The sequence below is a fragment of the Peromyscus leucopus genome, chromosome 14 (assembly GCF_004664715.2).
Source record: "Peromyscus leucopus breed LL Stock chromosome 14, UCI_PerLeu_2.1, whole genome shotgun sequence".
Taxonomy (NCBI): Eukaryota; Metazoa; Chordata; class Mammalia; order Rodentia; family Cricetidae; genus Peromyscus; species Peromyscus leucopus.
In genome coordinates this window covers 53,174,729-53,199,377 of record NC_051075.1, presented here as the reverse complement: position 1 = coordinate 53,199,377, position 24,649 = coordinate 53,174,729, and the positions used below count along the sequence as shown (strand labels likewise).

General features: G+C 46.5%; 1 protein-coding gene across 1 annotated transcript in view; it reads left to right on the top strand.

The window, feature by feature from the left end:
• The window catches only part of Mlh3 (mutL homolog 3), a 36,319-nt gene extending 12,158 nt beyond the window's left edge, over window positions 1-24,161 (top strand). Inside the window, 9 exon segments of the mRNA XM_028876541.2 lie at window positions 109-178; window positions 8,457-8,528; window positions 10,972-11,083; window positions 12,829-12,988; window positions 18,227-18,250; window positions 18,338-18,416; window positions 20,863-21,014; window positions 22,877-22,945; window positions 22,948-24,161. Of these exon segments, the coding sequence (XP_028732374.1) occupies window positions 109-178; window positions 8,457-8,528; window positions 10,972-11,083; window positions 12,829-12,988; window positions 18,227-18,250; window positions 18,338-18,416; window positions 20,863-21,014; window positions 22,877-22,945; window positions 22,948-23,025 (816 nt within the window). The 3' untranslated portion in view covers window positions 23,026-24,161.
• Window positions 24,162-24,649: the final 488 nt, after the last annotated feature.

Genomic DNA, 24,649 nt, shown 5'->3' with positions numbered 1-24,649 from the left:
CTCGCTGGGTCTTGGCTGTTTGTGTTAGCGTGGAAAGTGTGCTCTTTATGCAGCTAAGCCTTTGCTGATTTTTGTTAGGCTCACGTTATTTATCTCAATGAATGGCAGGTTCTCCAGCAAGTGGATAACAAGTTTATCGCCTGTTTAATGAGCACGAGAACAGCGGAGAACGGCGCAGGTAAGCGCTGGGTTTGCTGGAGTCAGGAGGCCGGCGGGGGCTCCGTGGTCGCCTTTTACAGTGTGGTGGGTGGCAGCTTGTGTGCGGGCAACAGCCTGAGGTTGTTGTGAGTCTGGTGGTTTCAAGACTCTGGAACAAGTCTTCAAGCCCATGAACTCTAAGTGTGTTGACACACATGCACATCAATAAGATGCAGAGTAAATTTGGTCTTTGGAGATGTAACCCAGGATCGCCTCATACTCATGGTATCCCAATGCCTCAGCCTGACTGCTGGGATTACAGGTCTACACCACGCCACACCCGGTTCATTCAACTATCAATAGTAGTCACCTCAGAAATGAGAATGAAGGTGGGCTTTTACTCCCTTAAAGTATCTTACGTTGTAGACTTTTTAATGGCGTGTGTGAAACCTGGGCCCGCTGCTTCTGCCAGACTGGCTGTCCAGCAATGCCCCTGCCTCATCTGCCCGTCTCTGCCTCCCCCATTGTTGCAGCTACAGGTGTGGGCCGCCACACCCCGGGTTTTCTGTCGATGCTAGGGATCTCACATCTTCAGGCCCGCACAGCAGGTATTTATTTTACCACTGAGCTCCCCAGCCTCCCCCTTCAATGACTGCATGTATACACAGGTGCTCACCTGTACAGATGGAAATTAAAGCATAACTTTGGTGTCATGTTCAGGAATGCCATCCATCTCCTTGTTGGGGGGAGGAGCGGTTTCGAGACAGGGTTTCTCTGTGTAATTTTGTGCCTGTCCTGGATCTCGTTCTGTAGCCCAGGCTGGCCTCGAACTCACAGAGATCCGCCTGCCTGTGCCTCCTGAGTGCTGGGATTAAAGGCGTGCACCACTACTGCCCAGCCATCCATCTCTTTGAGACAGGAGGTCACCAGTCAGGCTAGACTGGCTGGCCAGCGAGCCCCAGGGGTCTTCTGGCCTCTGCCTCTCCAGTTTTGAGATCACGAGTGTACACCAGGTATTGGATTCCAAGGCTCTAAGTCAAGTCCTTGTGTTTGCATGGCATGTGCGGCCCCCATTGACCCATCCCTCCAGCTCCTTTTACAGTGTTTTCATCAACAGTAATAAGTTTATGGACGTTTATACAATGTGTTCTGCTAGATTTGTCCAGAGTTACTCAGAATCAGGAGGCTGGAGGGATGCTCAGTGGTTAAGAGCACTGGCTGCTCTTCCAGAGGACCTGGGTTAGATTCTCAGCATCCACATGGTGGCTCACAGCTGCCTGTAACTCAAGTACTAGGGCATCTGACTCCCTCTCCTGGCCTCCTCAAGCACCAGGCATGCATGTGGTGCACAGATTTATAGCCAGGCAAAACACTCATACACATAAAATTTTTTAAAAATTATACAGAATCAGGTAGTAACTTGCTTTAATGAAACAATAGTTCCTACATAAATCACTCAACACATTTTGTTCGAATGCTTATTGTTTGCTAGGGACTGTACCAGGCCCTCAGGGTACAATGATAGGAAAAAGCAGATGTGTTAGAGAAATAGATCATCATACAAACACATAAAATTTTAATGTAGCTCTTATTTGGAGAAGTACAAGATGTGCAACAAGTAATCCTGGGCGATTTGATTTTGTCAGGGAGGTCGGCAGACGGTTCTTGGTAAAATGAGTCTGAAGTCTGAACATGTCAAATGAGACAGTGAAGAAGTAACTTGTCGTTTCCCATGTCAGGTGGCAGCAGGCTAGGAATCGGGGAGATGGAGCTGGGAAGGAAGTAGTGGCCAGGTCTTACATGTCTGTTTGGAGCTTTGCTCTGTCCCAGCACTGGCTGGACACAGTTGGATGTTTCCTGTTCCTTGTCTTTGGGATGCTGTGTGTCATATCCTGTTGTGTTTTCGAAGGACTTCTCTAGTTGTAGTTTGGAGAATGGACTGACTGGGCTGGAGTGCTGGGAACTCCACAGAGACAGACAGTTAAGAAGAAGACCGCAGCCCCTGAGAAGGAAGGGTTACCTAGGAGCGGGAAAGCATTGGGGCTGGGTAGGGCGTCCTGTGCACATAACCCAGTACTCAAGACCAAGGCAGGAGGACCGGCACTGGTGCAAGGCTAGATAGTGTAGCCTGGGCTACCTCAAATGAAACAGAACAATGTGGAGGGAAAGTCGACAGGGCCTGGTGGTGGGCTGTTTTGGGAGAGGTATATCAAAGGTAACTCCTAGTTTTCTGACCTCCATGTCCAAGTGGATGATGTTGCAAGACCAGATTAGAGGTGGAGCAGGTTGCAAGGCTAAACATCACAAGTTTAATCTAAATTCTCTTTGAAATGTTCAAGAGGAGACGGCAGGAATGTGTTTGGCTGGTGCAGGCGTGGACTAGAGTGTTCTGACTTGGTGATGATAAATTTGAGTTGTCAGCATAAAGGTGGTTTTGGGTGGTGCAAGTTTTATCACCCAGAAATGTGAAGAGTGAGGAGAAGCCCTGAATCTAGAATAATTCCAACATGTAACAGCTGAGTAGAAAGCAGACCAGCAGAAGAGGCGAAGGAATCGCCAGAGGAATGGAGAAAATGGAAGGCTGTTGTAGCCAGGACCTCACGCCAGCTGCTGCTCTGTTGTTTGCTTAGGGGAGGCCTGTTCAGTGTTGTGACAGGGAGACTTTGGCACCAAGAGCTGTCTGGAAGAGCCGGGCACAAGCCATTGCTGCTCGTGGGGACTGTAAGCAAAGACTCAGAAATCTGAGACCTGGGAGGGCACGACCAGCAGAGAGTGAGGAGACTTTTTTTGATGAGAATTTTGAGCACAGTTACAGTTGTCTGCCTGTGTCTGTGGACTTGTGTCACTCAGTTTGAGTTACCCACAGTCAACTAAGGTCAGAATGTTATGTGGAAAATTCCAGAAATAAGCAACTGGTAAATCTTAAGTTTCACACTGCTCTATGAGGTCACTGTGGTCCACCCAAGCTGCACATTACTCCAGTGCATCCATGCTGTATGCCGTAGCTTCGCATTGCTCAATAGCTGCATACATTACCAAATTAACTGTACAGTATTGCATTGTTTATGTCAAAGAAATCTTATTATATTTAACACTGGTACCAAGTACAATAGAGGTGGTATTAGCAGTTTTAGTTCAGCACATTGTTATTGTTAGTGTATTTATCTATTATTCATTTATTTTTACAGTGCTGGGCATGCTACACAAGTACTTTATCACTGAGCCATCCCCCCCAGCCCTGTTCTATTTTATTATTAGTTATTGTGAATTTCTTACCGTACCTAACTTACAAGTTCAACTTTATCATAGGTTTATAGATTTAGAAAAAAACAGGCTTCGTTCAGGGTTTGGTACAGGAGTTGGTTATCTCCTTCTACCAGGTGGGTCCTGGGGATTGATCTCAGGTCTTCAGGCTTGGAAACAAGTGCCTGTACCCAGTGAGCCTTCTCTCCAGCCCTGAAGTTTTACTTACTTGGAATTATTATTTCTGAGATACCAAAATCTCAACCAGTGGTACCCAAGATGGTGTAAGTACAAAGTCAGTCTATCTTCAGAGAAATAAAGTGACCACTAGTTAAACTTCCCTTGAGGGTTTATATTTATTTTAGCTTTGCTACCAAAGAGTATTGTTCATATTCTTTTCAAATGCAAAACCAGAGCCAGACATGATGGCACACACCTTTAACCCCAGCACTTGGGAGGCAGATATCTGAGTTTGAAGTCATCCTGGTCTACAGAGGTCCAGGACAGCCAGGGCTGCCCTGAGAAACCCTGTCTCAAAAAACAAACAAAAACAGAAGCAACTAGAACGCAAGAGTGCTCTTGAGGCTGAGGAGTGGCTTGATTGGCAGAGCACTCTCCATGGATGAAACCCCGGGTTCAGTCCCCCAGCACTGCATAAAACTGAGCATAGGGATTCCTCAGCTAAATAGCATGTTCAAGGCCAGCCTGGGCTACATGAGTCCCTGTCAAAAACACAGTTCAATCCATTCCTCTGAACCAAATGTGACTATTTTTATTACTAGTCATAAATACATAACCTATTCCTAAATTTACTTATTTTTATTTTGATATTTGCTTGCTTCTTTTTTTGTTTTTCTTTTCTTTTTTTTTTGTCCCCCCCCCCCCCCCCCCCCCAGGGTTTCTCTGTGTAGCTTTGCGCCTTTCCTGGATCTTGCTCTGTAGACCGGGCTGGCCTCCAACTCACAAAGATCCGCCTGCCTCTGCCTCCCGAGTGCTGGGATCAAAGGCATGCGCCACCACCGCCTGGCTGTTTTGTTTTTCTTGTTTTTTGTTTGTTTGTTTTGGTTTTTTGAGACAGGGTTTTTCTGTTTTAGCCCTGGCCGTCATGGAACTCCCTCTGTAGACCAGGCTGACCTTGAACTAAGGTACATAGAGATCCACCTGCTTCTGCCTTCCTAGTGCTGGGATTAAAGGTGTGTGCCCACCACCGCCTGGCTTTGTTTTTTGTTTTTAAGCCATGTTCTTTTCTTTTTTTTTTAAATCTTTTTCAGAAGGATTCATTTATTTACTATGTATACAGTGTTTGCACACCAGAAGAGGACACCAGATCCCATTATAGATGGTTGTGAGCTACCATGTGGTTGCTGGGAATTGAACTCAGAACCTCTGGAAGAACAACCAGTGCTCTTAACCTCTGAGCCATCTCTCCAGCCCTTAAGGCATGTTGTTGTAGTATAACCCTGGTTGGCTTGGAACTCTCTCTATAGACTAGGCTGTATTTGAACTCACAGAGAAACTTGTGCCTCCTGAATGCCAGGGTGAAAGATGTGTGCCATGACAGCTTGATAATTGACATATTTTTATTGGACACATACATTATTGTTTTAAATTATAGTGAAACTAATGTCATATGTTGGTGTTTTAGGTTGTGTATTTCTGCCTACCGTAGGATACATTTGTTCAGTTATGATATTATAAAGAATAAATTTATTCTATAAATATCAAGTACCTATTATGTAAAATTCTATTTTGTGTGCTAAGAATATAACATGAAAACATCTGTTCTCACGGAACTTCTATTCTGTCCTGTTGGAATATCAAAACATGGCTTCCATGTGAATAAATTGTCTTCTATATTCTGCTTTGTTCAAGAAATGAAAAGTTCATAAGCATCATATAGACAAGGGAAAGATAAATTCTTCTTCCAGTCAGTACAGGTTGGATTTCCTAGTGCTCCTGAATCTGGTGATTTTTGTGTTGGTCATTAAAGCCACTCCCATGCAGGGGATGGTTTATTCCATTGTTTCGCCTAGTGCCAGATGTTCAGTGTTCATCAGAAACAGCTGCCACTCTTCCTAGCCTTAGAGAAAGCTGGTAGTCCAGCTGGAGGACATTCCTGTGTTATGCCTGCTGTTCGAAGTCTGCTTTGAGGCCTGGGGAGGCTCAGTAAAGTGTTTGCCTCACAAGCTACAGAACCTGAGGTCAAGGCCAGAAAAGTTCTGGGGTGTGTGTGCAATCAAAATACATTGTGTAAGTACATGAAATTCTCAAAGAATGATAAAAACTTTGAAGATACTGTGTTAGAATACAGGTAAGGAAATAAGGAAACAAAAATCCCAATTCCACATCCTTTGTCTATTCTTCAATTTTAAATAATTCTAATATGTGTCACAAAAAATTTTAAAACATATTTAAAGAGAACAAATTAAAACGAAGTATATGACACGTTTTTATGTAGATAAAATACTTCCCTTTGTTTCTAACCTAAAAATAATTAGTATAGTAAATTAATTAATTAAAAAAGCTGGGTGTGCTGACTTGCGCTTAAAATCCCAGTGCTGGAGAGGCATAAAGCCAGTGGGTCCCTCGGGCACACAGGCCAGCGAGACTAGTCTTGGTGAGCTCCAAGCTGGGAGAGACCCTTCTCAGAAAGGAACACCACCTGAGATTGCCTCGGCTTGTACACACCCAGGAAAAAAAGAAAGTCTGTTGGGGGCGTGTGGGAGTGTTGCTTAATTGTCAGAATGCTTACACATTGGGCAGGAGGATGAGAAGTTCAATGTCACCTTCAACTACATAGGAAGTCTGCAGCCAGCCTGCGCTACCGTGAACCTTGTCTCAAAAATAAAAAGTGAATTGTCTGTTTCCCTTTTCTTTAAATCTTAGGCTTTCGTGCTGTGAGTCTGACAGTATCTCCCTAGTTTCATTTCTGTAGCTCTGATAAAATACCCTGACAAAAAGCAATTTAGGGAAGGAAGCGTTTAATTCAGCTCAGGACTCCAGACCGCATTTGGTCTTTAAAGAGGTCAGGCAGGAATGAAGAATGTGACTACGGTCACATCACACTGTAGTCTAGAGAAGAGAGACGCGTGCAGGCTTGCTGTCTCTTGGTTGGCTTTGTGTGCTCTTTCCGTTCAGGCCACAAACCCGGGGCATGGTGCCTCGGACTTTTAGAAAACTTAATCAAAACTGTCATCTGTATACATGCCCCCAGGCAGCCTGTTCTGATAGTGTCCTCTGTATACATGCCCCCAGGCAGCCTGTTCTGATAGTGTCCTCTGTATACATGCCCCCAGGCAGCCTGTTCTGATAGTGTCCTCTCTGTGATTTCCATTGTGTCAGGTGGCAGTGAAACTGTCACTGTATCATGGAAAAATGTTTCATCTTTTAATAGAAATAGGAAAAAGACATTTTCTATTTTGATCAAATTCAAGAGAAGAACTTTTGTTTCAATATGATTAATGGCAATAAGCTTCAATTTATTGGTCAAAAATAATGCAAATGCAGCTTTTCAAAGATATAATAATTGTCATGGAGAATTTCCTGAGATTTCCCTGTAGGTTTGACTTCTAAACCCTTTGCTCTCTTGCTTGTACTTGAAAGTCTGAAGCCCTGCTCTTAAAAGTGAGGTCTGTAGAGGGTGAGATATGGCCCAGTGGTTAACAGCCACACAGCTGCTCAAGAATTCTGTCTCCAACACCCTCCTCAGGTGGCTCACAGCTACCCATGGCTCCACCTCCAAGGGAATCCAACACGTGTGGTTTCTGTGAGCACCTGCACTCATGTGCACAGATGTGCACCCGCACTCACACACAACTACATATAATTAAAAATATTTTAAATTAAAATTTTTATTTTATTTTACTTAAAAGTTTTTATATGAATGTCTTCCCTCCATGTATGCATGTGCATTATATGTGTGCAGTACATGTGGGTACCAAGAAGAAGGCCTGGATTGCTGGAACTGGTTATGAGCAATTATGGTTTTGAGCTCCCACGGAAGTGCTGGAAACCAAACCCAGGTCTTCTGGACAAGAAACAAGTGTTCTTAACTGCTGAGACATCTTTCCAGTTCCCATAAAATTTTTTTTTAAAGTGGGGCCAGTATGCAGGATCATCTAGGAGTTGGTTAGAATTGTAGAAGCCTGCAAGGGCCCCAGTGTTGACCTCTCGACCAGATTCTTCGTCTGAATCTGTTCCCAGGTGACAGATTCACCCAGGAGAGCTTGGGGAAGCCAAGCTGTAACTGCAGCCTGGGAGTAGACACAGTGAGGGTCTGTTTCTCTGCAGCCAGGGAGGTAATGGTCTTTACATCCTTACATGGTTAGGAAAAAGCAAAAGAAGGCTTCTTGACATAGCCACAGCATGTGCAGTCATCAGTGTCCATAAATAAAGTTTTATTGGGACGTAGCTATAGTGGCACAGATTGTGGCTGCTTTGCTCAGAACGAATGGATGCGCCGTCGTGACAGAATCCATGTGGCCTAAAAAGCATAAACTATTTCCTTTCTGCCTCTTGGTAAAAAAACATCCTGGCCTCTGATCTAAAGTGTTTAAGCCTGCTCTTCTTGAGTTAGGAATGGCTGGTAAATCAAGATCCATTGAGTATAATGTATACAGTGCATTATCTAATCATTCTTCATTATAGTAAAGTTGAATTTAAACAGCCAAGCCTGTATTGAATAATTTTAAAATTTTAACCTTCTTTTCTAAATGAAATATTGATGAGTTAAAGAGTTTTTCACCAGGGATGGATTTGTTAATTTGTTGATAATTTCAAGTTTATTTTAATATAAATTATAATTGAGTTGGGTGTGGTGGAGCATAACTTTAGTCCCAGTATTTGGGAAGCAGAGGCAGGCTGATCTCTGTGAGTTCAAGGCCTGATCTATAGATCAAGTTCCAGACCGGTTATGGCTGTATAGCATGCCCTGTCTCAAAAAATAAAAAAGTACAATTGTATCTACTCAGTATATCTTATATTTATGTCATTAAATGGGTTGACTCTCCCTCCATATTTTATGATTCTTTTAATCTCAAGATTGGAAACTCCAGTAATTGTGGATGGTTTTGCAGGTGGAAACCTTCTAGTCTTGGTGGATCAGCACGCTGCCCATGAGCGAGTTCGTTTGGAGCAGCTTATTACTGGTAAGCCTTGTCTGCAACTGGAGATTCCAGACTCCCAGTGTAGTTAATACACCTAGAAGAGTTTCCTTGCTGTGCTTGTGAGGAAGGATGCATTGTGTGTTTGAAAAATTAGGCTGACATCATCCAGTCTGAAAACCAATGAAAGACTGCAGTAGTTTGCTTTGCCAATTCAAACACGTGGGTCTGACCGACTTGGTCAGAGGCGTATTTCCTATATATTTATTCTCCACCCAGACCTACAGAAGGACCGGGCTAGTGTACTATGACACCCAGCACAGAGGTATGCTCTCCAATGCCTGTTCACTCTCACTGAGTCCTCCCCACAATTCACAAGCCCTTTAATAATTTTATTTTAAAATCTCGTTTATTTGGGTGCAGGTAATGTGATCAAATGGACCTAAGTCTAAAAGGTGCAAAAGGAATTATAACAAAGCATCCTTTATACCCTGGTCTTTCATTTCATCTTCTTTCTCTTCTCATGGGCAGCTAGTATCAGTACTATTGAAATGTATCTTTCCAAAGTGACTGTGCTGTTTGATTTGTTTGGTTTGGTTTTTGGAGAAAGGGTTTCTCCAGGTCGATGTTTCATGAACTGGAATGGCAATAATGTCACTGCCATTTTCTTTGCCCTTATAAAATGAAGATGACCCCTCCCCCCCAAAAAAAAACAAAAACAAAAACAAAAAAAACCCCTAGGTGTATTTTGTCAGGTGATGCTGGTGTATGCCTTTAATCCCAGCACTCGCGAGACAGAGGCACGTGGATCTCTGTGAGTTCGAGGCCAGCCTGGTCTACAGAGTGAGTTCAGGACATCCAGAGCTGTTACACAGAGAAACCCTGTCTTGAAAAACAAACAAATGAAGGCCCAAGAATTTGGAAAGATACAGTCAAAACAATGGTAGAAAAACTACTTACTTTGAGTAAGGATTTAAATTTTGAGCTCCCCTTACTCATTTGGTGGGTGAAACACAGTGGTTTGAGAAACGTGTGGGTTGTGGCTCTGGTCGGGAATTCCGCAGCAGCAGGAGGGTGGTTGCTGAGTCTCGTTGGTCAGCTAGCAAATCAAGCAGTATGTTCAGTTCTCTACGTAGCAAGCTGACATTTGCTGCTCAGTGTCTAGAGTTTGTGGTAATTTTGCACAGACCTATCTTCATGGCAAGCACATGTTAAGATGGTGGAGACCCTTTACACTGAGCTCTCAACTTTAGATCTTGGAATTACAGACAGTTATTAGCTGCCATGTGGGTTCTGGGAATTGAACTCAGGTCCTCTGGAAGTGCTCTTAACTGCTGAGCCATCTCTCCAGCCCCAAGCTCTTGGCTTTAAAAAGGCTGATGACCACAAGAAATGAACTGGCTGTGCAAAACCATGAGATTTTGCATAAAAAAAATTGTCAGAAGAAGAAAGGGAGATCAAGAGGCTTGCTCTTCCCATGGCTTACCCAAGACCATAACAATTATTAAAGTTGTTGGCTGTGGTGTGGAACAGTTAAGGATTGTGGCAAAGAATCCCAGGGTAAGGATGTCATCAAAGAAAACTTGAAATGCGAGAAGTGAACAAATAAAAACTTGGGCTCATTAAAAATGAACTCACGGGTCACTGAGATAGCTTGGCTGGCAAACGCTTGCCATGCAGGCCTGACACCCTGAGTTCGGTCCCGTCACCCACATAAAAGGACAAGGAGAGAAGTGACTCCCCAGAACTGTCCTCTCCTCTCCATGTGTGGGCCGGGGCTGGTGTGTAGCCCCTGCCGTTCACCCACATCTCACACCACACGCATACACAATGATAGGTAATATGGGACTGGAGAGAGCTCAGAAGTTCAAAGCACTGGCTGCTCTAACAGAGGATCCAGGTTCAATTCCCAGCACCAACATGGCAGCTCACAACTGTCTGTCACTCCAGTTCCAGAGGATCTGATGCCCTCTCCTGGCCTCTGTAGGCACCAGGCACACATGTGGTACATAGACACACATGTGGGTAAAACACCCATACACATAAAATTTTTAATTAAATAGTGATGTATTTTTTTAATTCCTACATAAACTGATTTGCTCTATAGGGCCTGCACCATTTGAGAATATACTGGCAAATTCTTTTCAAAGACTGAGGAACCTTTCTGAGGGAACCAAGAAACCCTCTTGACTTAACTTATAGACATCATGCCACAGTATATATCTCTGTGTTGATACCACATATTAACTATAGGAACACTGCCTTGTTCATTGGGATGTAAGAGTTTAGTCTTGTAGTTCTTATTTTGAAAAACTGCTAAAATGTCTGGCTCTCCTTGGTTTACTGTTAGAATCCAGGTTGTAGGCCTGGGCGCTGAACACACTTAGTTCAAGAGAACTTTGACTGTGGCCATGCCTCACCAAGCGTCTCTAACTGAATGTAACAGTCTTCCCTTCTTATTCTTTTTTCGTCCTCTCTCTCCCAATAGACTCCTACGAGAAGCAGCATCCACACAGCTCTGGTCGGAAAAAACTGCTGTCTTCCACAGTCATTCCTCCACTCGCCATCTCGGTATCAGAGGAGCAGAGGCGACTCTTACGGTTAGTAGCACCTCGAGGCTGTGCTGCAGGTAGTGTAAAGCTTTGCAGTAACGTCCTGAGGTTTCTGCATAAGTAGTCCGTGTTTTTCAGAAAAGGAAACTGAGACAAGAGTGGTGCATGGCTTACCCGAGGTCCTAACAGTTAGCTGTGGAGCAAGCACGCAGCGCCTGTCTTCTGGCCCCAAATGCCATGCTTCCCACTGTAACTTAGCTCTTGAGTATAGGATAGAATTTCCCTGATAATTTTTTCCAGCAGTTAGCTTAGAACACTCTTCTCATTTCTTGGAACAGCCAAGTGTTTCTGCTGTACTGTTTCTGAGAGCAACGTTAGGGAAGTAATTGCTTCCATTCTCGTGTCTTGGTCCATTCTAGAGTCTTCATTACCATAATCTTATTAGGAAGAAGCCAAGCACTGTGCTGCCAGGGTGGGGCAAGCCCTGGAGCACGTCACAAGCTGGGTCCTTTTCCCACTTGTGGGCTCTGTCAGTTATTGAAAATGAACAGACTGTCAGTCCACTTCGGTTTGGACGTTCACTGCGCCAATGCAGCCTTTTCCCTAGAGCATGCTTCACTTACTACCGCCCCCAGCACCCCCAGGCAGGACGGCTCAGTTCTTGGGGCTGTTAATTACCTCTCTCTCTTTTATGATTCAGAACATTTCAGAGCTTTTCTTTGAGCCAGATTTCTTTAAATGCATTCAGTTAGTTCTTTAGTGGAGAATGAAAACCTAGGAATAAGATTTAGAAGCAAATTGGTTCTCTCAATAGAGAAACAGAAGGAGAAAAGGTTACTGTACAGTAGTTCTCCTTACATGTGATGATGGATTTATTCCGGGACCGCAGCAGACCCCTGGAAATGGCACCCTGAGCCCTGTGTGTGTATTGTTTCCCTGCAGATTCCCACCTTATACCACGGCTGTCTACATGTCCTGTACCGTGATCAATCTGCCCTCCGTATTTTATGCTCGGGGCCTCCTTTGCATCACTGTGAATGTGTTTGGGGGACATTATGAAATAGAATAAGGGTTACTTGAGCATAAAAGCTGCAGTACTAGGCTGGGTTCAGTGCTTAAGACACTTGCTGCTTTTGCAGAGGACCCAGGTTTGGGTCCTAGCAACCACATGAAGTCTCACAACCAACTGTAACTCCAGTTCCAGAGGATCTGATGCCCTCTTCTGGACTCCACAGGTGCCAGGCAAGCATGTGGTCCACATATATATAGGCTAGTAGTCATGCACATGAGATACAAATATAATGAATAAATCTTTTTTAAAAACACCGATACTGGAGTCGTTATCTGATAACTAAGTGATTAACAGGTATGTGGCATATACAGTGTGGATATGATGCACAGGAGGCCACTTCAGTGGGACAGCTGGAGATTTGATCAGACTTCTCAGCAGCAGGCAGTGTAAACTTTATGGCTGGAGATGCATTTACTTAGCATGTGCGAGGCCCCAGTTCAGTCCCCAGAATAAAGAAAAAAGAAGTTTACTTCTGGAATTTTCCATGTATTTTTTTGGACCACGGTCAGCCACAAGTAACTGAATTCTTAGAAAGCGTAACTGTGAATGAGAATTACTGTAATTGAAAAGGAAATTTGATAATAAAATCCTAAACACATATAAGGATAAGGAAAACAATACAGCTTCCAAAGGTCATGGAAGCTTTTGAAAAGGACCAAGTTTCTGGCACTCGCACCGAAGCGAGTGAAGTCATGCTTTTACATCTGGGCTGTCTCCTTAGGTCTTACCACAAACATCTAGAGGATCTGGGACTTGAATTGATCTTCCCAGATGCTAGTGATTCTTTGATCCTTGTGGGAAAAGTGCCGCTCTGCTTCTTGGAAAGAGAAGCCGGTGAACTTCGAAGAGGAAGATGTACCGTGACGAAGAGTATCGTGGAGGTGAGAAGCGTCTTCCAGTGCCTGGGAAGCAGCTGAGTGTCACGAACTTCAGTGTCGTCTTTAGTCAGCACACAGTTGTGGCCCGGTCCGCGTGCCAGGCGCTAGAGATGTAAAGACGAATTAGCCCACAGCAAGGAGGAAGGACACTTAGTTACAATACAGCGGAGTGTGGAGAGTAGAGATGTTCAGAAGTGGTAGAGAGAGCTGTACCGTGGCACCTGTGGTCAGCCCAGCGCTCAGGCTAAGGAGTGAGCAGTTTAAAGCTAACTAGGGTTTCACAGTGAGACTCTGTCTCATGGGGGTGGGGGGTGGAGAGAGAGAAGTTAAGAGGACTTGCTGCTCTTGCAGAGGACCCAGGTTCTGTTCCCAGCACCTGTGCATGTGGGCTCGCAACCACCTGTAACTCGGTTCCAGGGCTCCAGTGCCCTTTCCTGGCCTTCAGGGGCATCAGGCACACATGTGAAGCATTTACATACATTTAGGCAAAACACTCAGGCAGCCAGATGGCTCAGCAGGTAAAGGTGCTGCAGCCACGTCTGACCTGAGTTCGATCCTCAGGACCTACCTAGTAAAACGAGAAAGCCAGCTCCCTCCGTCTGTCCACTGACCTCCAGGTACACACCACGGCACGTGTACATGCACGCGTGAATGCACACATATGCAGCTACATATGAATAATGTAATAAAATAATGCACAAAAATCAGAAGATAGATTAGGGCTGTTAGGATGCATGGCAGCCTTGGGAGCGGCTGGAAGCTGGCTGGGGAGTTAAAGCTTTTGTACTGGTCGCCATATGATTGACTAAGTTGGTGGTGGTGGGAATGAAAAGCGGACAGATTTGACACTCCAGAGGATTTGATCGAGGACACACGGGGAATAGAGGAGGAGAGATACATTACAGTGACCCTGAGCGTTCCAGTTGGATGAGGACAGTGGCACTTCTGAAGAGGAAGGCAGGAACAGAGAGCCCCTGCTGGGGTGACTGTGACCTCAGCGCAGAGGCGGTGTCTTCAGGTACAGGGGCCGGGGCCTGGCAGACTGTGCTCTTGCATCTAGTCTGTCGGCGATGCTAGCATGCACATTTGGTGATGTGGGAAGGTGAAGAAGCGTCAGGAGACAGTGAGACGGAGAGGGAGGGGCAAAGGCCTAGCCTGTAGGACACTCTGCTCTGAGGTGTGTGAGGACGGAGTGACGCTGCAGGAGAGCTGTGAGATGACTGGAGATGCTGAGGAAGGAAGAGCCCAGGAAAGGGAACATCGCCTCAGCCAAGGGGAGCTGTAAAGCAGAGGAAGTGGTTACCAGTGGCCAGGCAGTAAAACATGCGCAGTTGGGGTTGGCGACGACTCCCTCGGTTGATCTGGAGTCACGCCATTGGGATGAGATCTGACAGGTGAGTGAGCGTGGTGGTCAGGAGGGAAGCCTGACCACTCACCCAAGAGCCCTGGCCAACCTGCTGTCCTACACCTCTAATTTCAGCACCTAGGAGGCCGAGGCCGGGGGATTACAAGTGTGAAGCTAGCCTGAACTACGTAATTCTAGGCCAACTAGCCTGGGTTACATAGGACAGCGCGCCCGCCCGCCCTCCCTCCCTCCCTCCCTCCCTCCCTCTCTCTCTCTCTCTTTCAAACAAACAAAACCAAAAAGGCTGGGCATGTAGGTCAGTGGTAGAGTACTTGCCTAACACATACAAGCCCTAGATTTCTATCAGTAGCACTGAGGAAAAAAGACACCAAAACCTCTGGCTGCGTACAGAGGGAGAAGGGGTGGTGACTGGAGGTTAGAAGTGGTTGAGTTTGCATGTGCAGGGCAGGGGACTGCAGATGGGGCTGTGGACAGGGGGCTGTGGACAGAGGGCTGTGGACAGAGCTGTGGATAGAGGGCTGTGGACAGAGCTGTAGACAGGGGGCTGTGGACAGAGGGCTGTGGACAGGGGGCTGTGGACAGAGCTGTGGACAGAGGGCTGTGGACAGGGGGCTGTGGACAGAGGGCTGTGGACAGGGGGCTGTGGACAGGGGGCTGTGGACAGGGGGCTGTGGACAGAGCTGTGGACAGGGGGCTGTGGACAGAGCTGTGGACAGGGGGCTGTGGACAGAGCTGTGGACAGGGGGCTATGGACAGGGGGCTGTGGACAGAGCTATGGACAGGGCTGTGGACAGAGGGCTGTGGACAGGGGGCTGTGGACAGGGCTGTGGACAGGGGGCTGTGGACAGGGAGCTATGGACAGAGCTGTGGACAGAGCTGTGGACAGGGGCTGTGGACAGAGGGCTGTGGACAGAGCTGTGGACAGGGGGCTGTGGACAGAGCTGTGGACAGGGGGCTGTGGACAGGGGGCTGTGGACAGGGCTGTGGACAGGGGGCTGTGGACAGGGAGCTATGGACAGAGCTGTGGACAGAGCTGTGGACAGGGGGCTGTGGACAGAGGGCTGTGGACAGAGCTGTGGACAGGGGGCTATGGACAGAGCTGTGGACAGGGGGCTGTGGACAGGGGGCTGTGGACAGAGGGCTGTGGACAGGGGGCTGTGGACAGGGGGCTGTGGACAGAGCTGTGGACAGGGGGCTGTGGACAGAGCTGTGGACAGGGGGCTGTGGACAGAGCTGTGGACAGGGGGCTGTGGACATTTTGTTCTAAGGTGGAAGGAAGACACTGAAGACCGAGAGGGCCCCCAATGCCAGCCCTTTTGTTACCTTCCTTTCCAAGTGGCCTGTTGGTGACAGCCTCAGCTCTGTTCATCGGAGCTCTTTTCTGCCCACACAGCTCATTTCTTCTCAGACTCGTTCTAGGTTTGGATTCAAATTGTGTCAAATCCAAAAGATGGGATCTGTGAGAATCTTACTGTAATTCAATACCTAAAGTTTTAACCAGGAAATTATAATAAAAACCCCTGAAGTGACTTCAAAGACTACTCTTAAAGAGTTTACTTCAAATGAAAACAAAGCTTATGGTTTCAGAAACTCTGATTACATTAAGTCAGGCTGATGGGAAGATTTGTTGATTTTGGGGGAAGTTGGAGCAGTTCAGTGTCAAGGGAGGTAACTTTGTGAATCCTAGCAACCACAGCCGCTGATACTTTTTTTTTTCCTGAGACGGGGTCTCACTATGTAGGACTGGCTGTTCTAGAGCTCACTCTGTAGACCAGGCTGGTCTCAAACTCAGAGATTCACCTGCCTCTGCCTCCTTAGTGCTGGGATTAAAGGCATGCACCACCATGGTCCAGTTTACTGATACATTCTTTTTTTGGTTTTTTGAGGCAGGGTTTCTCCATGTAGTTTTGGTGCCTTTCTTGAATCTTGCCTTGTAGACCACGCTGGCCTCGAACTCAGAGAGATCTGCCTGGCTCTGCCTCCCGAGTGCTGGGATTAAAGGTGTGGCCACTGATACATTCTTAATAGCCTGTGTTCCAGCTTGATGTCTGCGCCTTTTCTTTTTTTTTTTTTTTTTTGGAGACAGGGTCTCATTCTGTAGCTCTGGCCTTGGACTCACAGATCCGCTGGGATTTCAGGCATGCACCACTATGCTTGGCATGATTCTTTTTAACATTATTTAAATTGTCAACATTAACTGAAATAAGAAATGAACTGAAGATGAGACCGCTCTTCCCCTCTTCAGGCTTACAGCCATGTTTTACTGCCCCACTCACACAGACATCAGAGAAAATAGCAGAGGGTAGGCCTGATTCCGTTGTGCTCAGCTTCCCAGCAAGTTAGTGTTGTTAACCGATTAGCAGACGTACCAGAGCTCGAGACAGTGTTTGCCTCCAGAGGTAAACAGACTGGCACATTTAATAGTATCAGCTTTAATTAGAATTTTTCATATTATTGTGTATGCACGCGCGCGCGCGCGCGCGTGCATGTGTTTGAGTGTGCACTTGTGTGTGCGTGTGCGTGTGCGTGTGTGAAGGTCAGAGAACAATTCTCTCGTTCCACCGTAGGAATCCTGGGGATTGGTACCTCTACCTGTTGAACCAGGTTTAATTTAATTTGTAAATAAAGGGGTGAAGGCAGACTGAAACAGAAAGATCATAAGTTCAAGACCAGATGGGGCTTCATAGCAAGTCTGTATTGAAGGGGGCAAACATCTCCACAAGGCCAAGCTATACAAGGAGGAGACACTTGTCAGGTGTGCTTTGGAAAAGAAGCCTTTCCATGTGAAGTGCCGCACAGACACACATGGAGACAAGCACCCATGCGCGTAACATTAAAATCAAATGGAACTGAACCTTAAAAATGAGCTTACGATTGCCGGGCGGTGGTGGTACACGCCTTTGATCCCAGCACTCAGGAGGCAGAGGCAGGTGGATCTCTGTGAGTTCGAGGCCAGCCTGGGCTACCAGGTGAGTCCCAGGAAAGGCGCAAAACTACACAGAGAAACCCTGTCTTGAAAAATCAAAAAAAAAATGAGCTTTCGAAGTAACACATTTCCTTTGGGCATTTTCATAAATTCTTTCTTCTAGTTGATTTCCTCCCCCACTTCCTTCCGATATCCCTCCCTCCCCTTCCCCCGATGTCCCCTCATCGGTACCCCCCTTCTACCTTACTTTCCTGGGTTCCATTGTCTCCCCTTCCCTCAAAGCTACTTCGTCCTGTCTCAGGAGCCCTTTCTAGTTTCTAGCCTCTACCCACATCCACTCGCCTGGATACACACCAGTAACAATTAGAAGCCAAGACCTGCCTATGAGAGAGAACACATGGTTTGTCTTCCTGGGTCCCTTCACTTGGATGTTTCGACGTTTGGATTATCTAGTCATCTGTGAATAGTAGTACTTCCATGGTAGGGGATGGGTCCTTTGGATGCATGCCCATGAGTGGGATGCTGGGCCATATGGTAGTTCTGTGTAGAAGCTTTTGAGACGGTGTCACACTGATTTTCATAGTGGATGCTGTAGTTCACATTACCATCCATTGAGGTTTCCTCCTACCTACATCCTTGCCAGGATTGTCTGTTCTGTTCATTAGCCCATCTATTATTGATTAAGAGTTTTGTCTGTGTGTGTGTGTGTGTGTGTGTGCGTGCGCGTGCTGCTCTTTATTCTAAGTGTTAACTCTTGCATTAGAGACAGAGATTTCCCCCACACTGTAGGCTCTCAGTCCCCTGTGTCGTGCAGACTCGTTGATTTCATGTCATCATTTTTCCCGATTCTGGGGACTGTTTTCTGTGTTGTTAAGGATGGTTTTAAATGCTAAAAGAGCACGTTCAATGGAACAGTGGATTCACGCCTGGTTTCCTTTTGGCTTTGTAGGAATTTATTCGAGAACAAGTGGAGGTAAGCATCTCTCTCATTTGAGGGTCACACTGAAGTGCTGCACACAAGACGCTTCGTTATCTCATTTCCCTTTTATGAATAATGTAGCTGCTCCAGACCACAGGAGGCATCCAGGGGACATTGCCGCTGACCGTCCAGAAGGTGCTGGCCTCCCAGGCCTGCCATGGTAAGAGCCTGGCATCAGTTAGAATCCTGGGTGTGCTGAGCACTGGCAGAGGCATGGTGATTGTATGGGAGGCCAGATGCACATTTCTGCTCACCTGTTACAGACTGTGATTTAGGTCAAGAAACTGAATCTGCATCAAAAATTACTTCTTAAAAGTAACCACCGATCCGGGTGCAGACTGACTTGCACAGCAGAGGAGTGGGCCCTGAGGGGGGCACTCGGAGATGGGCCAGAGTGAGCCTGAGGCTCATCACAGCGTGAGGAAACGGCTTTGGCAGAGCCACAAAGGCCAGGAGTAAATTCCTCTCATGAGGAGCAGCCAAGAGTACCAAGAAATTAGGCTGGAAATAAAGACCAGACGCTTAGAAGGCTCCAGAGAAACCTTTAGAACTGGTCCAGGACACATCAGGTCTGGTGGGGGGTCTTGAGTGGGGACGGGATGAGAAGGGGACGTGGCGTTGCAACCTCATGTTAGGAAGTGACAGCTCTGGGGCCCCTGCAACTGGTACCTGACCCACTGACACCCATTTTATCCCTGTCCCCTCAGTCTCCTCGCCTCTGCCCTCCCAGCTTAGTCTGTCCCCCCCAACACCTCTTTGCACCTGACCGCCTCCACTGCCCACCCTCCACTGCCCACCCCCCACTGCCCACCCCCCACGGCCCCTCCATTTGGTCCTCACCCCCCTTCTGACTCCTGCTGAGTGACTGTTCTCTTAGGGCCCACAGGGACCCCTGCCGTTTTGTTTCCGTCAGGGTCTTGCTTTGGACTCTAGGCTGTCCTAGAACTACTTATGGAGAGTAAGCCATCCTCTAACTTGTAGCAATCCTCCTGCCTCAGCCCCCCCAAGTGCTGGAATTACAGATGTGTGCCACCACGCCCAGCCAGGCAAATCTTTCTAAAACATGCCTTTAAGCATGTCATTCTTCTATATGAAATATACATTGACATTTACTAATACTCTTGTTATAAAAGTATTTTGTGTATGTATGTATTTATTTATTTCTTTACTTTTGTATGTATGTATTCATTTATTTACTTATTTATTTTTGGCTTTTTGAGACAAAATTTCTCTGTGTAACAGCTCTGGCTGTCTTGGAACTCACTCTAGACTAGGCTGGCCTCGAACTCACAGAGATCCCACCTGCCTCTGTATCCTGAGTGCTGAGATTAAAGGTGTGCACCACCACCACCCAGCTATGTGTTTATTGTTTTTTTATTGTTTTTTTATTTTTGTCTATTTGTCTGAGATAAACTTTCTTATAGCCCAGGCTGGTCTCTTAACTTAATATGTAGCTGAAGATAATCTTAAATTCTGGATCCTCCTGTCTCTATCTCCAAAATGTTGGGATCACTGGCATCTCCCAGCATACTTGGCAAAAGCCATAGCCGACAGCTTACGAGGGTCTCCATGCTTTGGCTCCTGCTTACCACCTGAGTTTCAGCACACGTCACGCCCTCCATTGTGCTCCTCACATCTCTAACCTCGTCTTTGGTCTTGTCCCTCCTGTGTCCTGACACCCCTGAGATACCGTTCTGCTCCTTCTCCAATAGACCATGTCTTCTTAACCCAACATCTCAGCTGAATTATTTTACCAAGAGAGCATTCCCTGGCCTCCCAAACTGGGTTGACCTTGTGCTGCGTGTTCTTACCTGTGTTCCACGGCATTGGTCGTTTAAATTACTTTGTACTGGCTTGCCTCATGATGTCTTCTTACCTCTGACAGCACAAGAGCCATGGGGCAGAGGCATCTGCTCATTCACTGTCTAAAGGGCTCCTAATACAAAGCAGACATTTCAGTAACAGTTACTGATCTCAGAATAAAGACAAGTTCTAACATGTAAAAGATTAGATTAGGAAGACTGTTCTGGAAATCAAGAAAAAGGGAAGTAAAATAGACACTATAAGAAAACAGAATTTAGCCGGGCGATGGTGGCGCACACCATTAATCCCAGCCGTAGGGAGGCAGAGCCAGGCAGATCTCTGTGAGTTCGAGGCCAGCCTGGGCTACCAAGTGAGTTCCAGGAAAGGCACAAAACTACACAGAGAAACCCTAACTCGAAAAACAAAACAACAACAAAAAAAAAAAAAAGGAAAAAAAGAAAACAGAGTTTGCTTTTGAACCTTCATAGACAGAAGGAAACCAGAACTTCACAAACTTACTACTCTCCTATGTCTTTGAGGAAAAAACCCGAAAGGAAGATCTTAACAGGTTAAGGAATGTCTCCCAAGAGACCAGAGGGACAAACTCCATGTAGAACCGAGACAGGAGGGCACTCCTGAAGCCTTAGCCTAGTCCTTGACCTCAGGCGCCAGCTTCGAGGTCAGACTAAGAAATGCGTTCCTTTGTCCAGGCACTCAGTTCTGACCCTGGCTGACAATGGTGCTCACCGTGCACACTGGTTCTCACCGTGCACACTGTGACATTTGGTGTCTCGTCCATTTAGGGGCCATCAAGTTTAATGATTCCCTGAGCCTAGAGGAGAGCTATCGCCTTATCGAAGCTCTGTCCCTGTGCCAGCTGCCATTCCAGTGTGCCCATGGGAGACCTTCAATGCTGCCCTTAGCTGACCTGGACCACCTGGAGCAGGAAAAGCAGGTACAGTAATGACCTTGTCCTGGTTTGCCTTCTGCTGCTGTGATAAAACCAACCAAAACATTCGTCGTGGAAGAAAGAGTTTATGTGGCTTGTACATCCTAATTATAGTTCAGGAACTCAAGCAGGATAGGAACCTGGAGGCAGGAACTGAAGCAGAGACCCAAGAGGGGTGCTGCTTACAGGCTTGCTCTCCATGGCTCATTCAACCAGTTTTCTCACGGTACCCAGGACCATCTGCCCACGGGTGGCACCACCTACAATGAGCTAGACCCTCCCACATCAATTATTAATCAAGAAAATGCCCTACAGACATTTCCTCAAATGAGGTTCCCCCTCGGGTGACTCTAGCTTGTGTAAGGTTGACAAAAACCGACCAGCACAGACCTGTAGAATCAGGAAGGAGCAAAGACTCTTTTCTTTTTCTTCCAGTCTCTGCTCTCTAATTGTGATCCTTCTTTATCCTCCCCCAAACAGGAGCGTGTTAAAAACATGCGTTGGAAGTTTTATCTAAGGCCACACACTTGGTCTTTCAGTTCACATTTGAAATGGATCTTAGATTACAGTGCCAGATTACCTCCATGATGGCCTCCTGGTTTTTAAACTTAACATTGCACGTTTATCCCGAATGTCACACATCCTGAACATCAGCTGCCTGCCAGCTCCAGGTGTGGTTAATCCTAGAGGCAGAAATGCTTTGAACTCAAAGCTGTGAGAACATGGCCGAGAGAGACATCCAGTCCCCGGCAGGTGTGGCTGCGATGGAGAGCGGCAGTTGGAGGTAGCTGTCTCAGAGGACCTCTTGTGTTGCGTCATGGGAAAGGGAGCCAGACTTTGGCCGGCTCTGCTGTGCCGTGGCTCTGATCTGTGCTGTGAGCGGCCCGTGAACAGTGATGTAGATAATGCAGTAGGTGCGCGAAGTGCTTCAATTGAGAACACTTCCCATTCTTGTTTTAATCTATTTTTCTTTTCTCTGTGTGTGGGTGGTTTGCCTGCATGTATGCGTATGTACCGTGTGTGTACGTGGTGCCCATGGAGGCCAGAAGAGGGTGTCAGACCTGCTGGAACTGGAGTTACAGATGGTTGTGAACCACCACATGGCTATGGATATTAAACCCACGTGCTCTGGAGGAGCAGTCAGTATTCTTAACAAGGAGCCAGCGCTCCAGCCTCCTGTTAGGACCAGAAACGAAACAGGAAGCGAACACGAGACTGTGCTTCCCAGAATCCTCTCTTGCTTCTCTTCCTTGCTGATGGCCGTCAAGTCTTTCCTTGTGTGGAGATTTCGTGGACTATTCCCTGACTTATCCAATTGATTTTACTCCACTAAACTCTCTATGGGATTGGAGAGATGGCTCAGTGGTTAAGAGCACTGGCTGCACTTCCAGAGGACCCCCAGGTTGGATTCCCAGCACCCACATGACAGCTCTCAATTGTCTGTAACTCCAGTTTCAAGAGACCTGATGCCTTCTGGATTCTTCGGGCACAAGGCCTGCACATACATGTTGCACAGACAGACATACAGGCAAAGCAGCCCCTACCCTCCATAAAACCCCAGCTCTGAGGAAATAGGAATCCAGACTCACAGCTTAATTCATCATTTCTGTCATCATTTCTGAGTCCAGAAAGGAGAAACCTAAACACATTTGGGGAGCCATACTTTGAAATACTTAAAAATAAATAAATAAACATTTATGCCACCAGCTTTTCCTATTGTTAATTATAGTTCTTCTTCTTCTTCTTCTTCTTCTTCTTCTTCTTCTTCTTCTTCTTCTTCTTCTTCTTCTTCTTCTTCTTCTTCTTCTTCTTCTTCTTCTTCTTCTTCTTCTTCTTTCCTTCTTCTTTCCTTCTTCTTCTTCTCATAGGTTAAACCCAACATTGCTAAACTTGGCAGACTGGCCCGTGCCTGGCATCTCTTTGGAAAGCAGAAGGCGGTGATAGAAGGCAGAGCCTGCAGCAGTCCACAGCTCCTGTGAACCGCCATGAAAACAGTCACGGACCTGTAAGGAGTTAAGGGGACTGGTGTGTCCCTGAGCAGAGTGCGTGCACAGCACAGAACAGTACAGCTGTGAGCAGGTCAGCCCGTTCACTGTCTGGCACATCTGTCTCCTGGAGCAGATGCTCTCAAGCCAAAGGACAGTTCACTCCTCTGCATCCATGGATGTATATAATACCTCCCTTTCGTCAGTTGACTTAGTGGTAAAATGGTGATGATTTTCTGATTGGCAGGTTGGCTTCTGTTTGAAGGGTGTGGCTATTTTTGAGCAATTTTCCCCAGCCTCTCAATTTACATTGTGTGAGAGGCTGTGTGCTCACCGCTAAGGGCTGGTCTGCTTTCCTCCAAGCCCCCGGCCCAGCGCCCTCCTCCCTGTTCATCCCTTCCCTGCTTTATGTTCTGTGCTAGATTCATGGTGCTTCTCTGCTCTCTCTAAAAATATTGCCCAATGTCTGCCAGCAAGCCTTTAGCTAAATTATTCTAGGGATTAAAAATTATTAATAGCTGGGTGTGGTGACGTGTACCTGTAATCCCAGTACTTGGAAGGCTGAGGCAGAAGGCTGGCAAGGTCAGTACTAGTCCAGGCTATCTAGCAAGACCCTGTCTCAAACTAAATAAACTATGAATAAAGAGAAACACAAAGGTAGAGTAGAGAAAGTTTGAAATCTTTTCTCTTTTTTAATTCTCTGTGCAGCCCTCTGTTCTGGAACTTGCTCTGTAGACCAGACTGGCCTCAGTTTCAGAAATCTGCTGGCCTCTGCCTCCTGAGTGCTGGGATTAAAGGTGTGTGCCATGACCCACCTGGCAAGAAAATTTGCAGTTGTATCCCTGTTTTTTTTTTTTTTTAATAGTCTTACTGCTTTTTAAAACCAGAAGTGACTATTCATATCCTGAACCAGTAAAATGTAAAAAAAAAAAAAAATACTGAGTTTGTTTTTGAAAATGAATTTTGTATTCATTGTGTGCTGGTTTTATTACATTATGCCTAATAGCCTTAGAATTTCACTTGGGACCAGGATGATCTTCTGAAGATGCTTGTTATCCTTTTCATTGGTGTTTTCCCTGCTCCTCAAATGCTTTATGGTTAACAAGACGCGATTGACTAACCGATAGTGTGGGGGAGTGTGTGTGCAATAAATCCAGCTGGTAATGTTTGCCTCGAGTGTTTCGCTTGATGCTGCGTAATTAACAAGATGTCTCCAGGAGGATCTCCACGAGGAACTCCACGGCTGCACTTCCTGAGCATCCTGCTCACACTGGCCTTGCTATCAATGAAATAATTCTCTATCTTGTTAATGCAGAAAACAAATGTGTACTCATGGGAGAAAGTGTGTTTTCAGCGAGCAGCCGAGGAGTGAACCTCAGGGATGAAAGTAGTGCCTTCATGAGCATGGGCCTCAGGGCAGGTTCAAGGGCGGCCAGCACTCACTTTCCTGCCCCTCCTAATAGCCTCGTCACTGCGACCACGAAGAATAGGCGCTACTGTCTGAGACAGCCTTCCTCCCCAGAGCTGTACAAACGGGTGTTTCATGCGCTTGGAGCATCTTGCCTGTGTTCAGTGGGGAGGTGTGGCTCTGGGCCTCTGCAGCACTGTCCCAGAACAGCTGTTCCAGGGTGTGTTGCTGGGGAGGAAGAGGGGCAG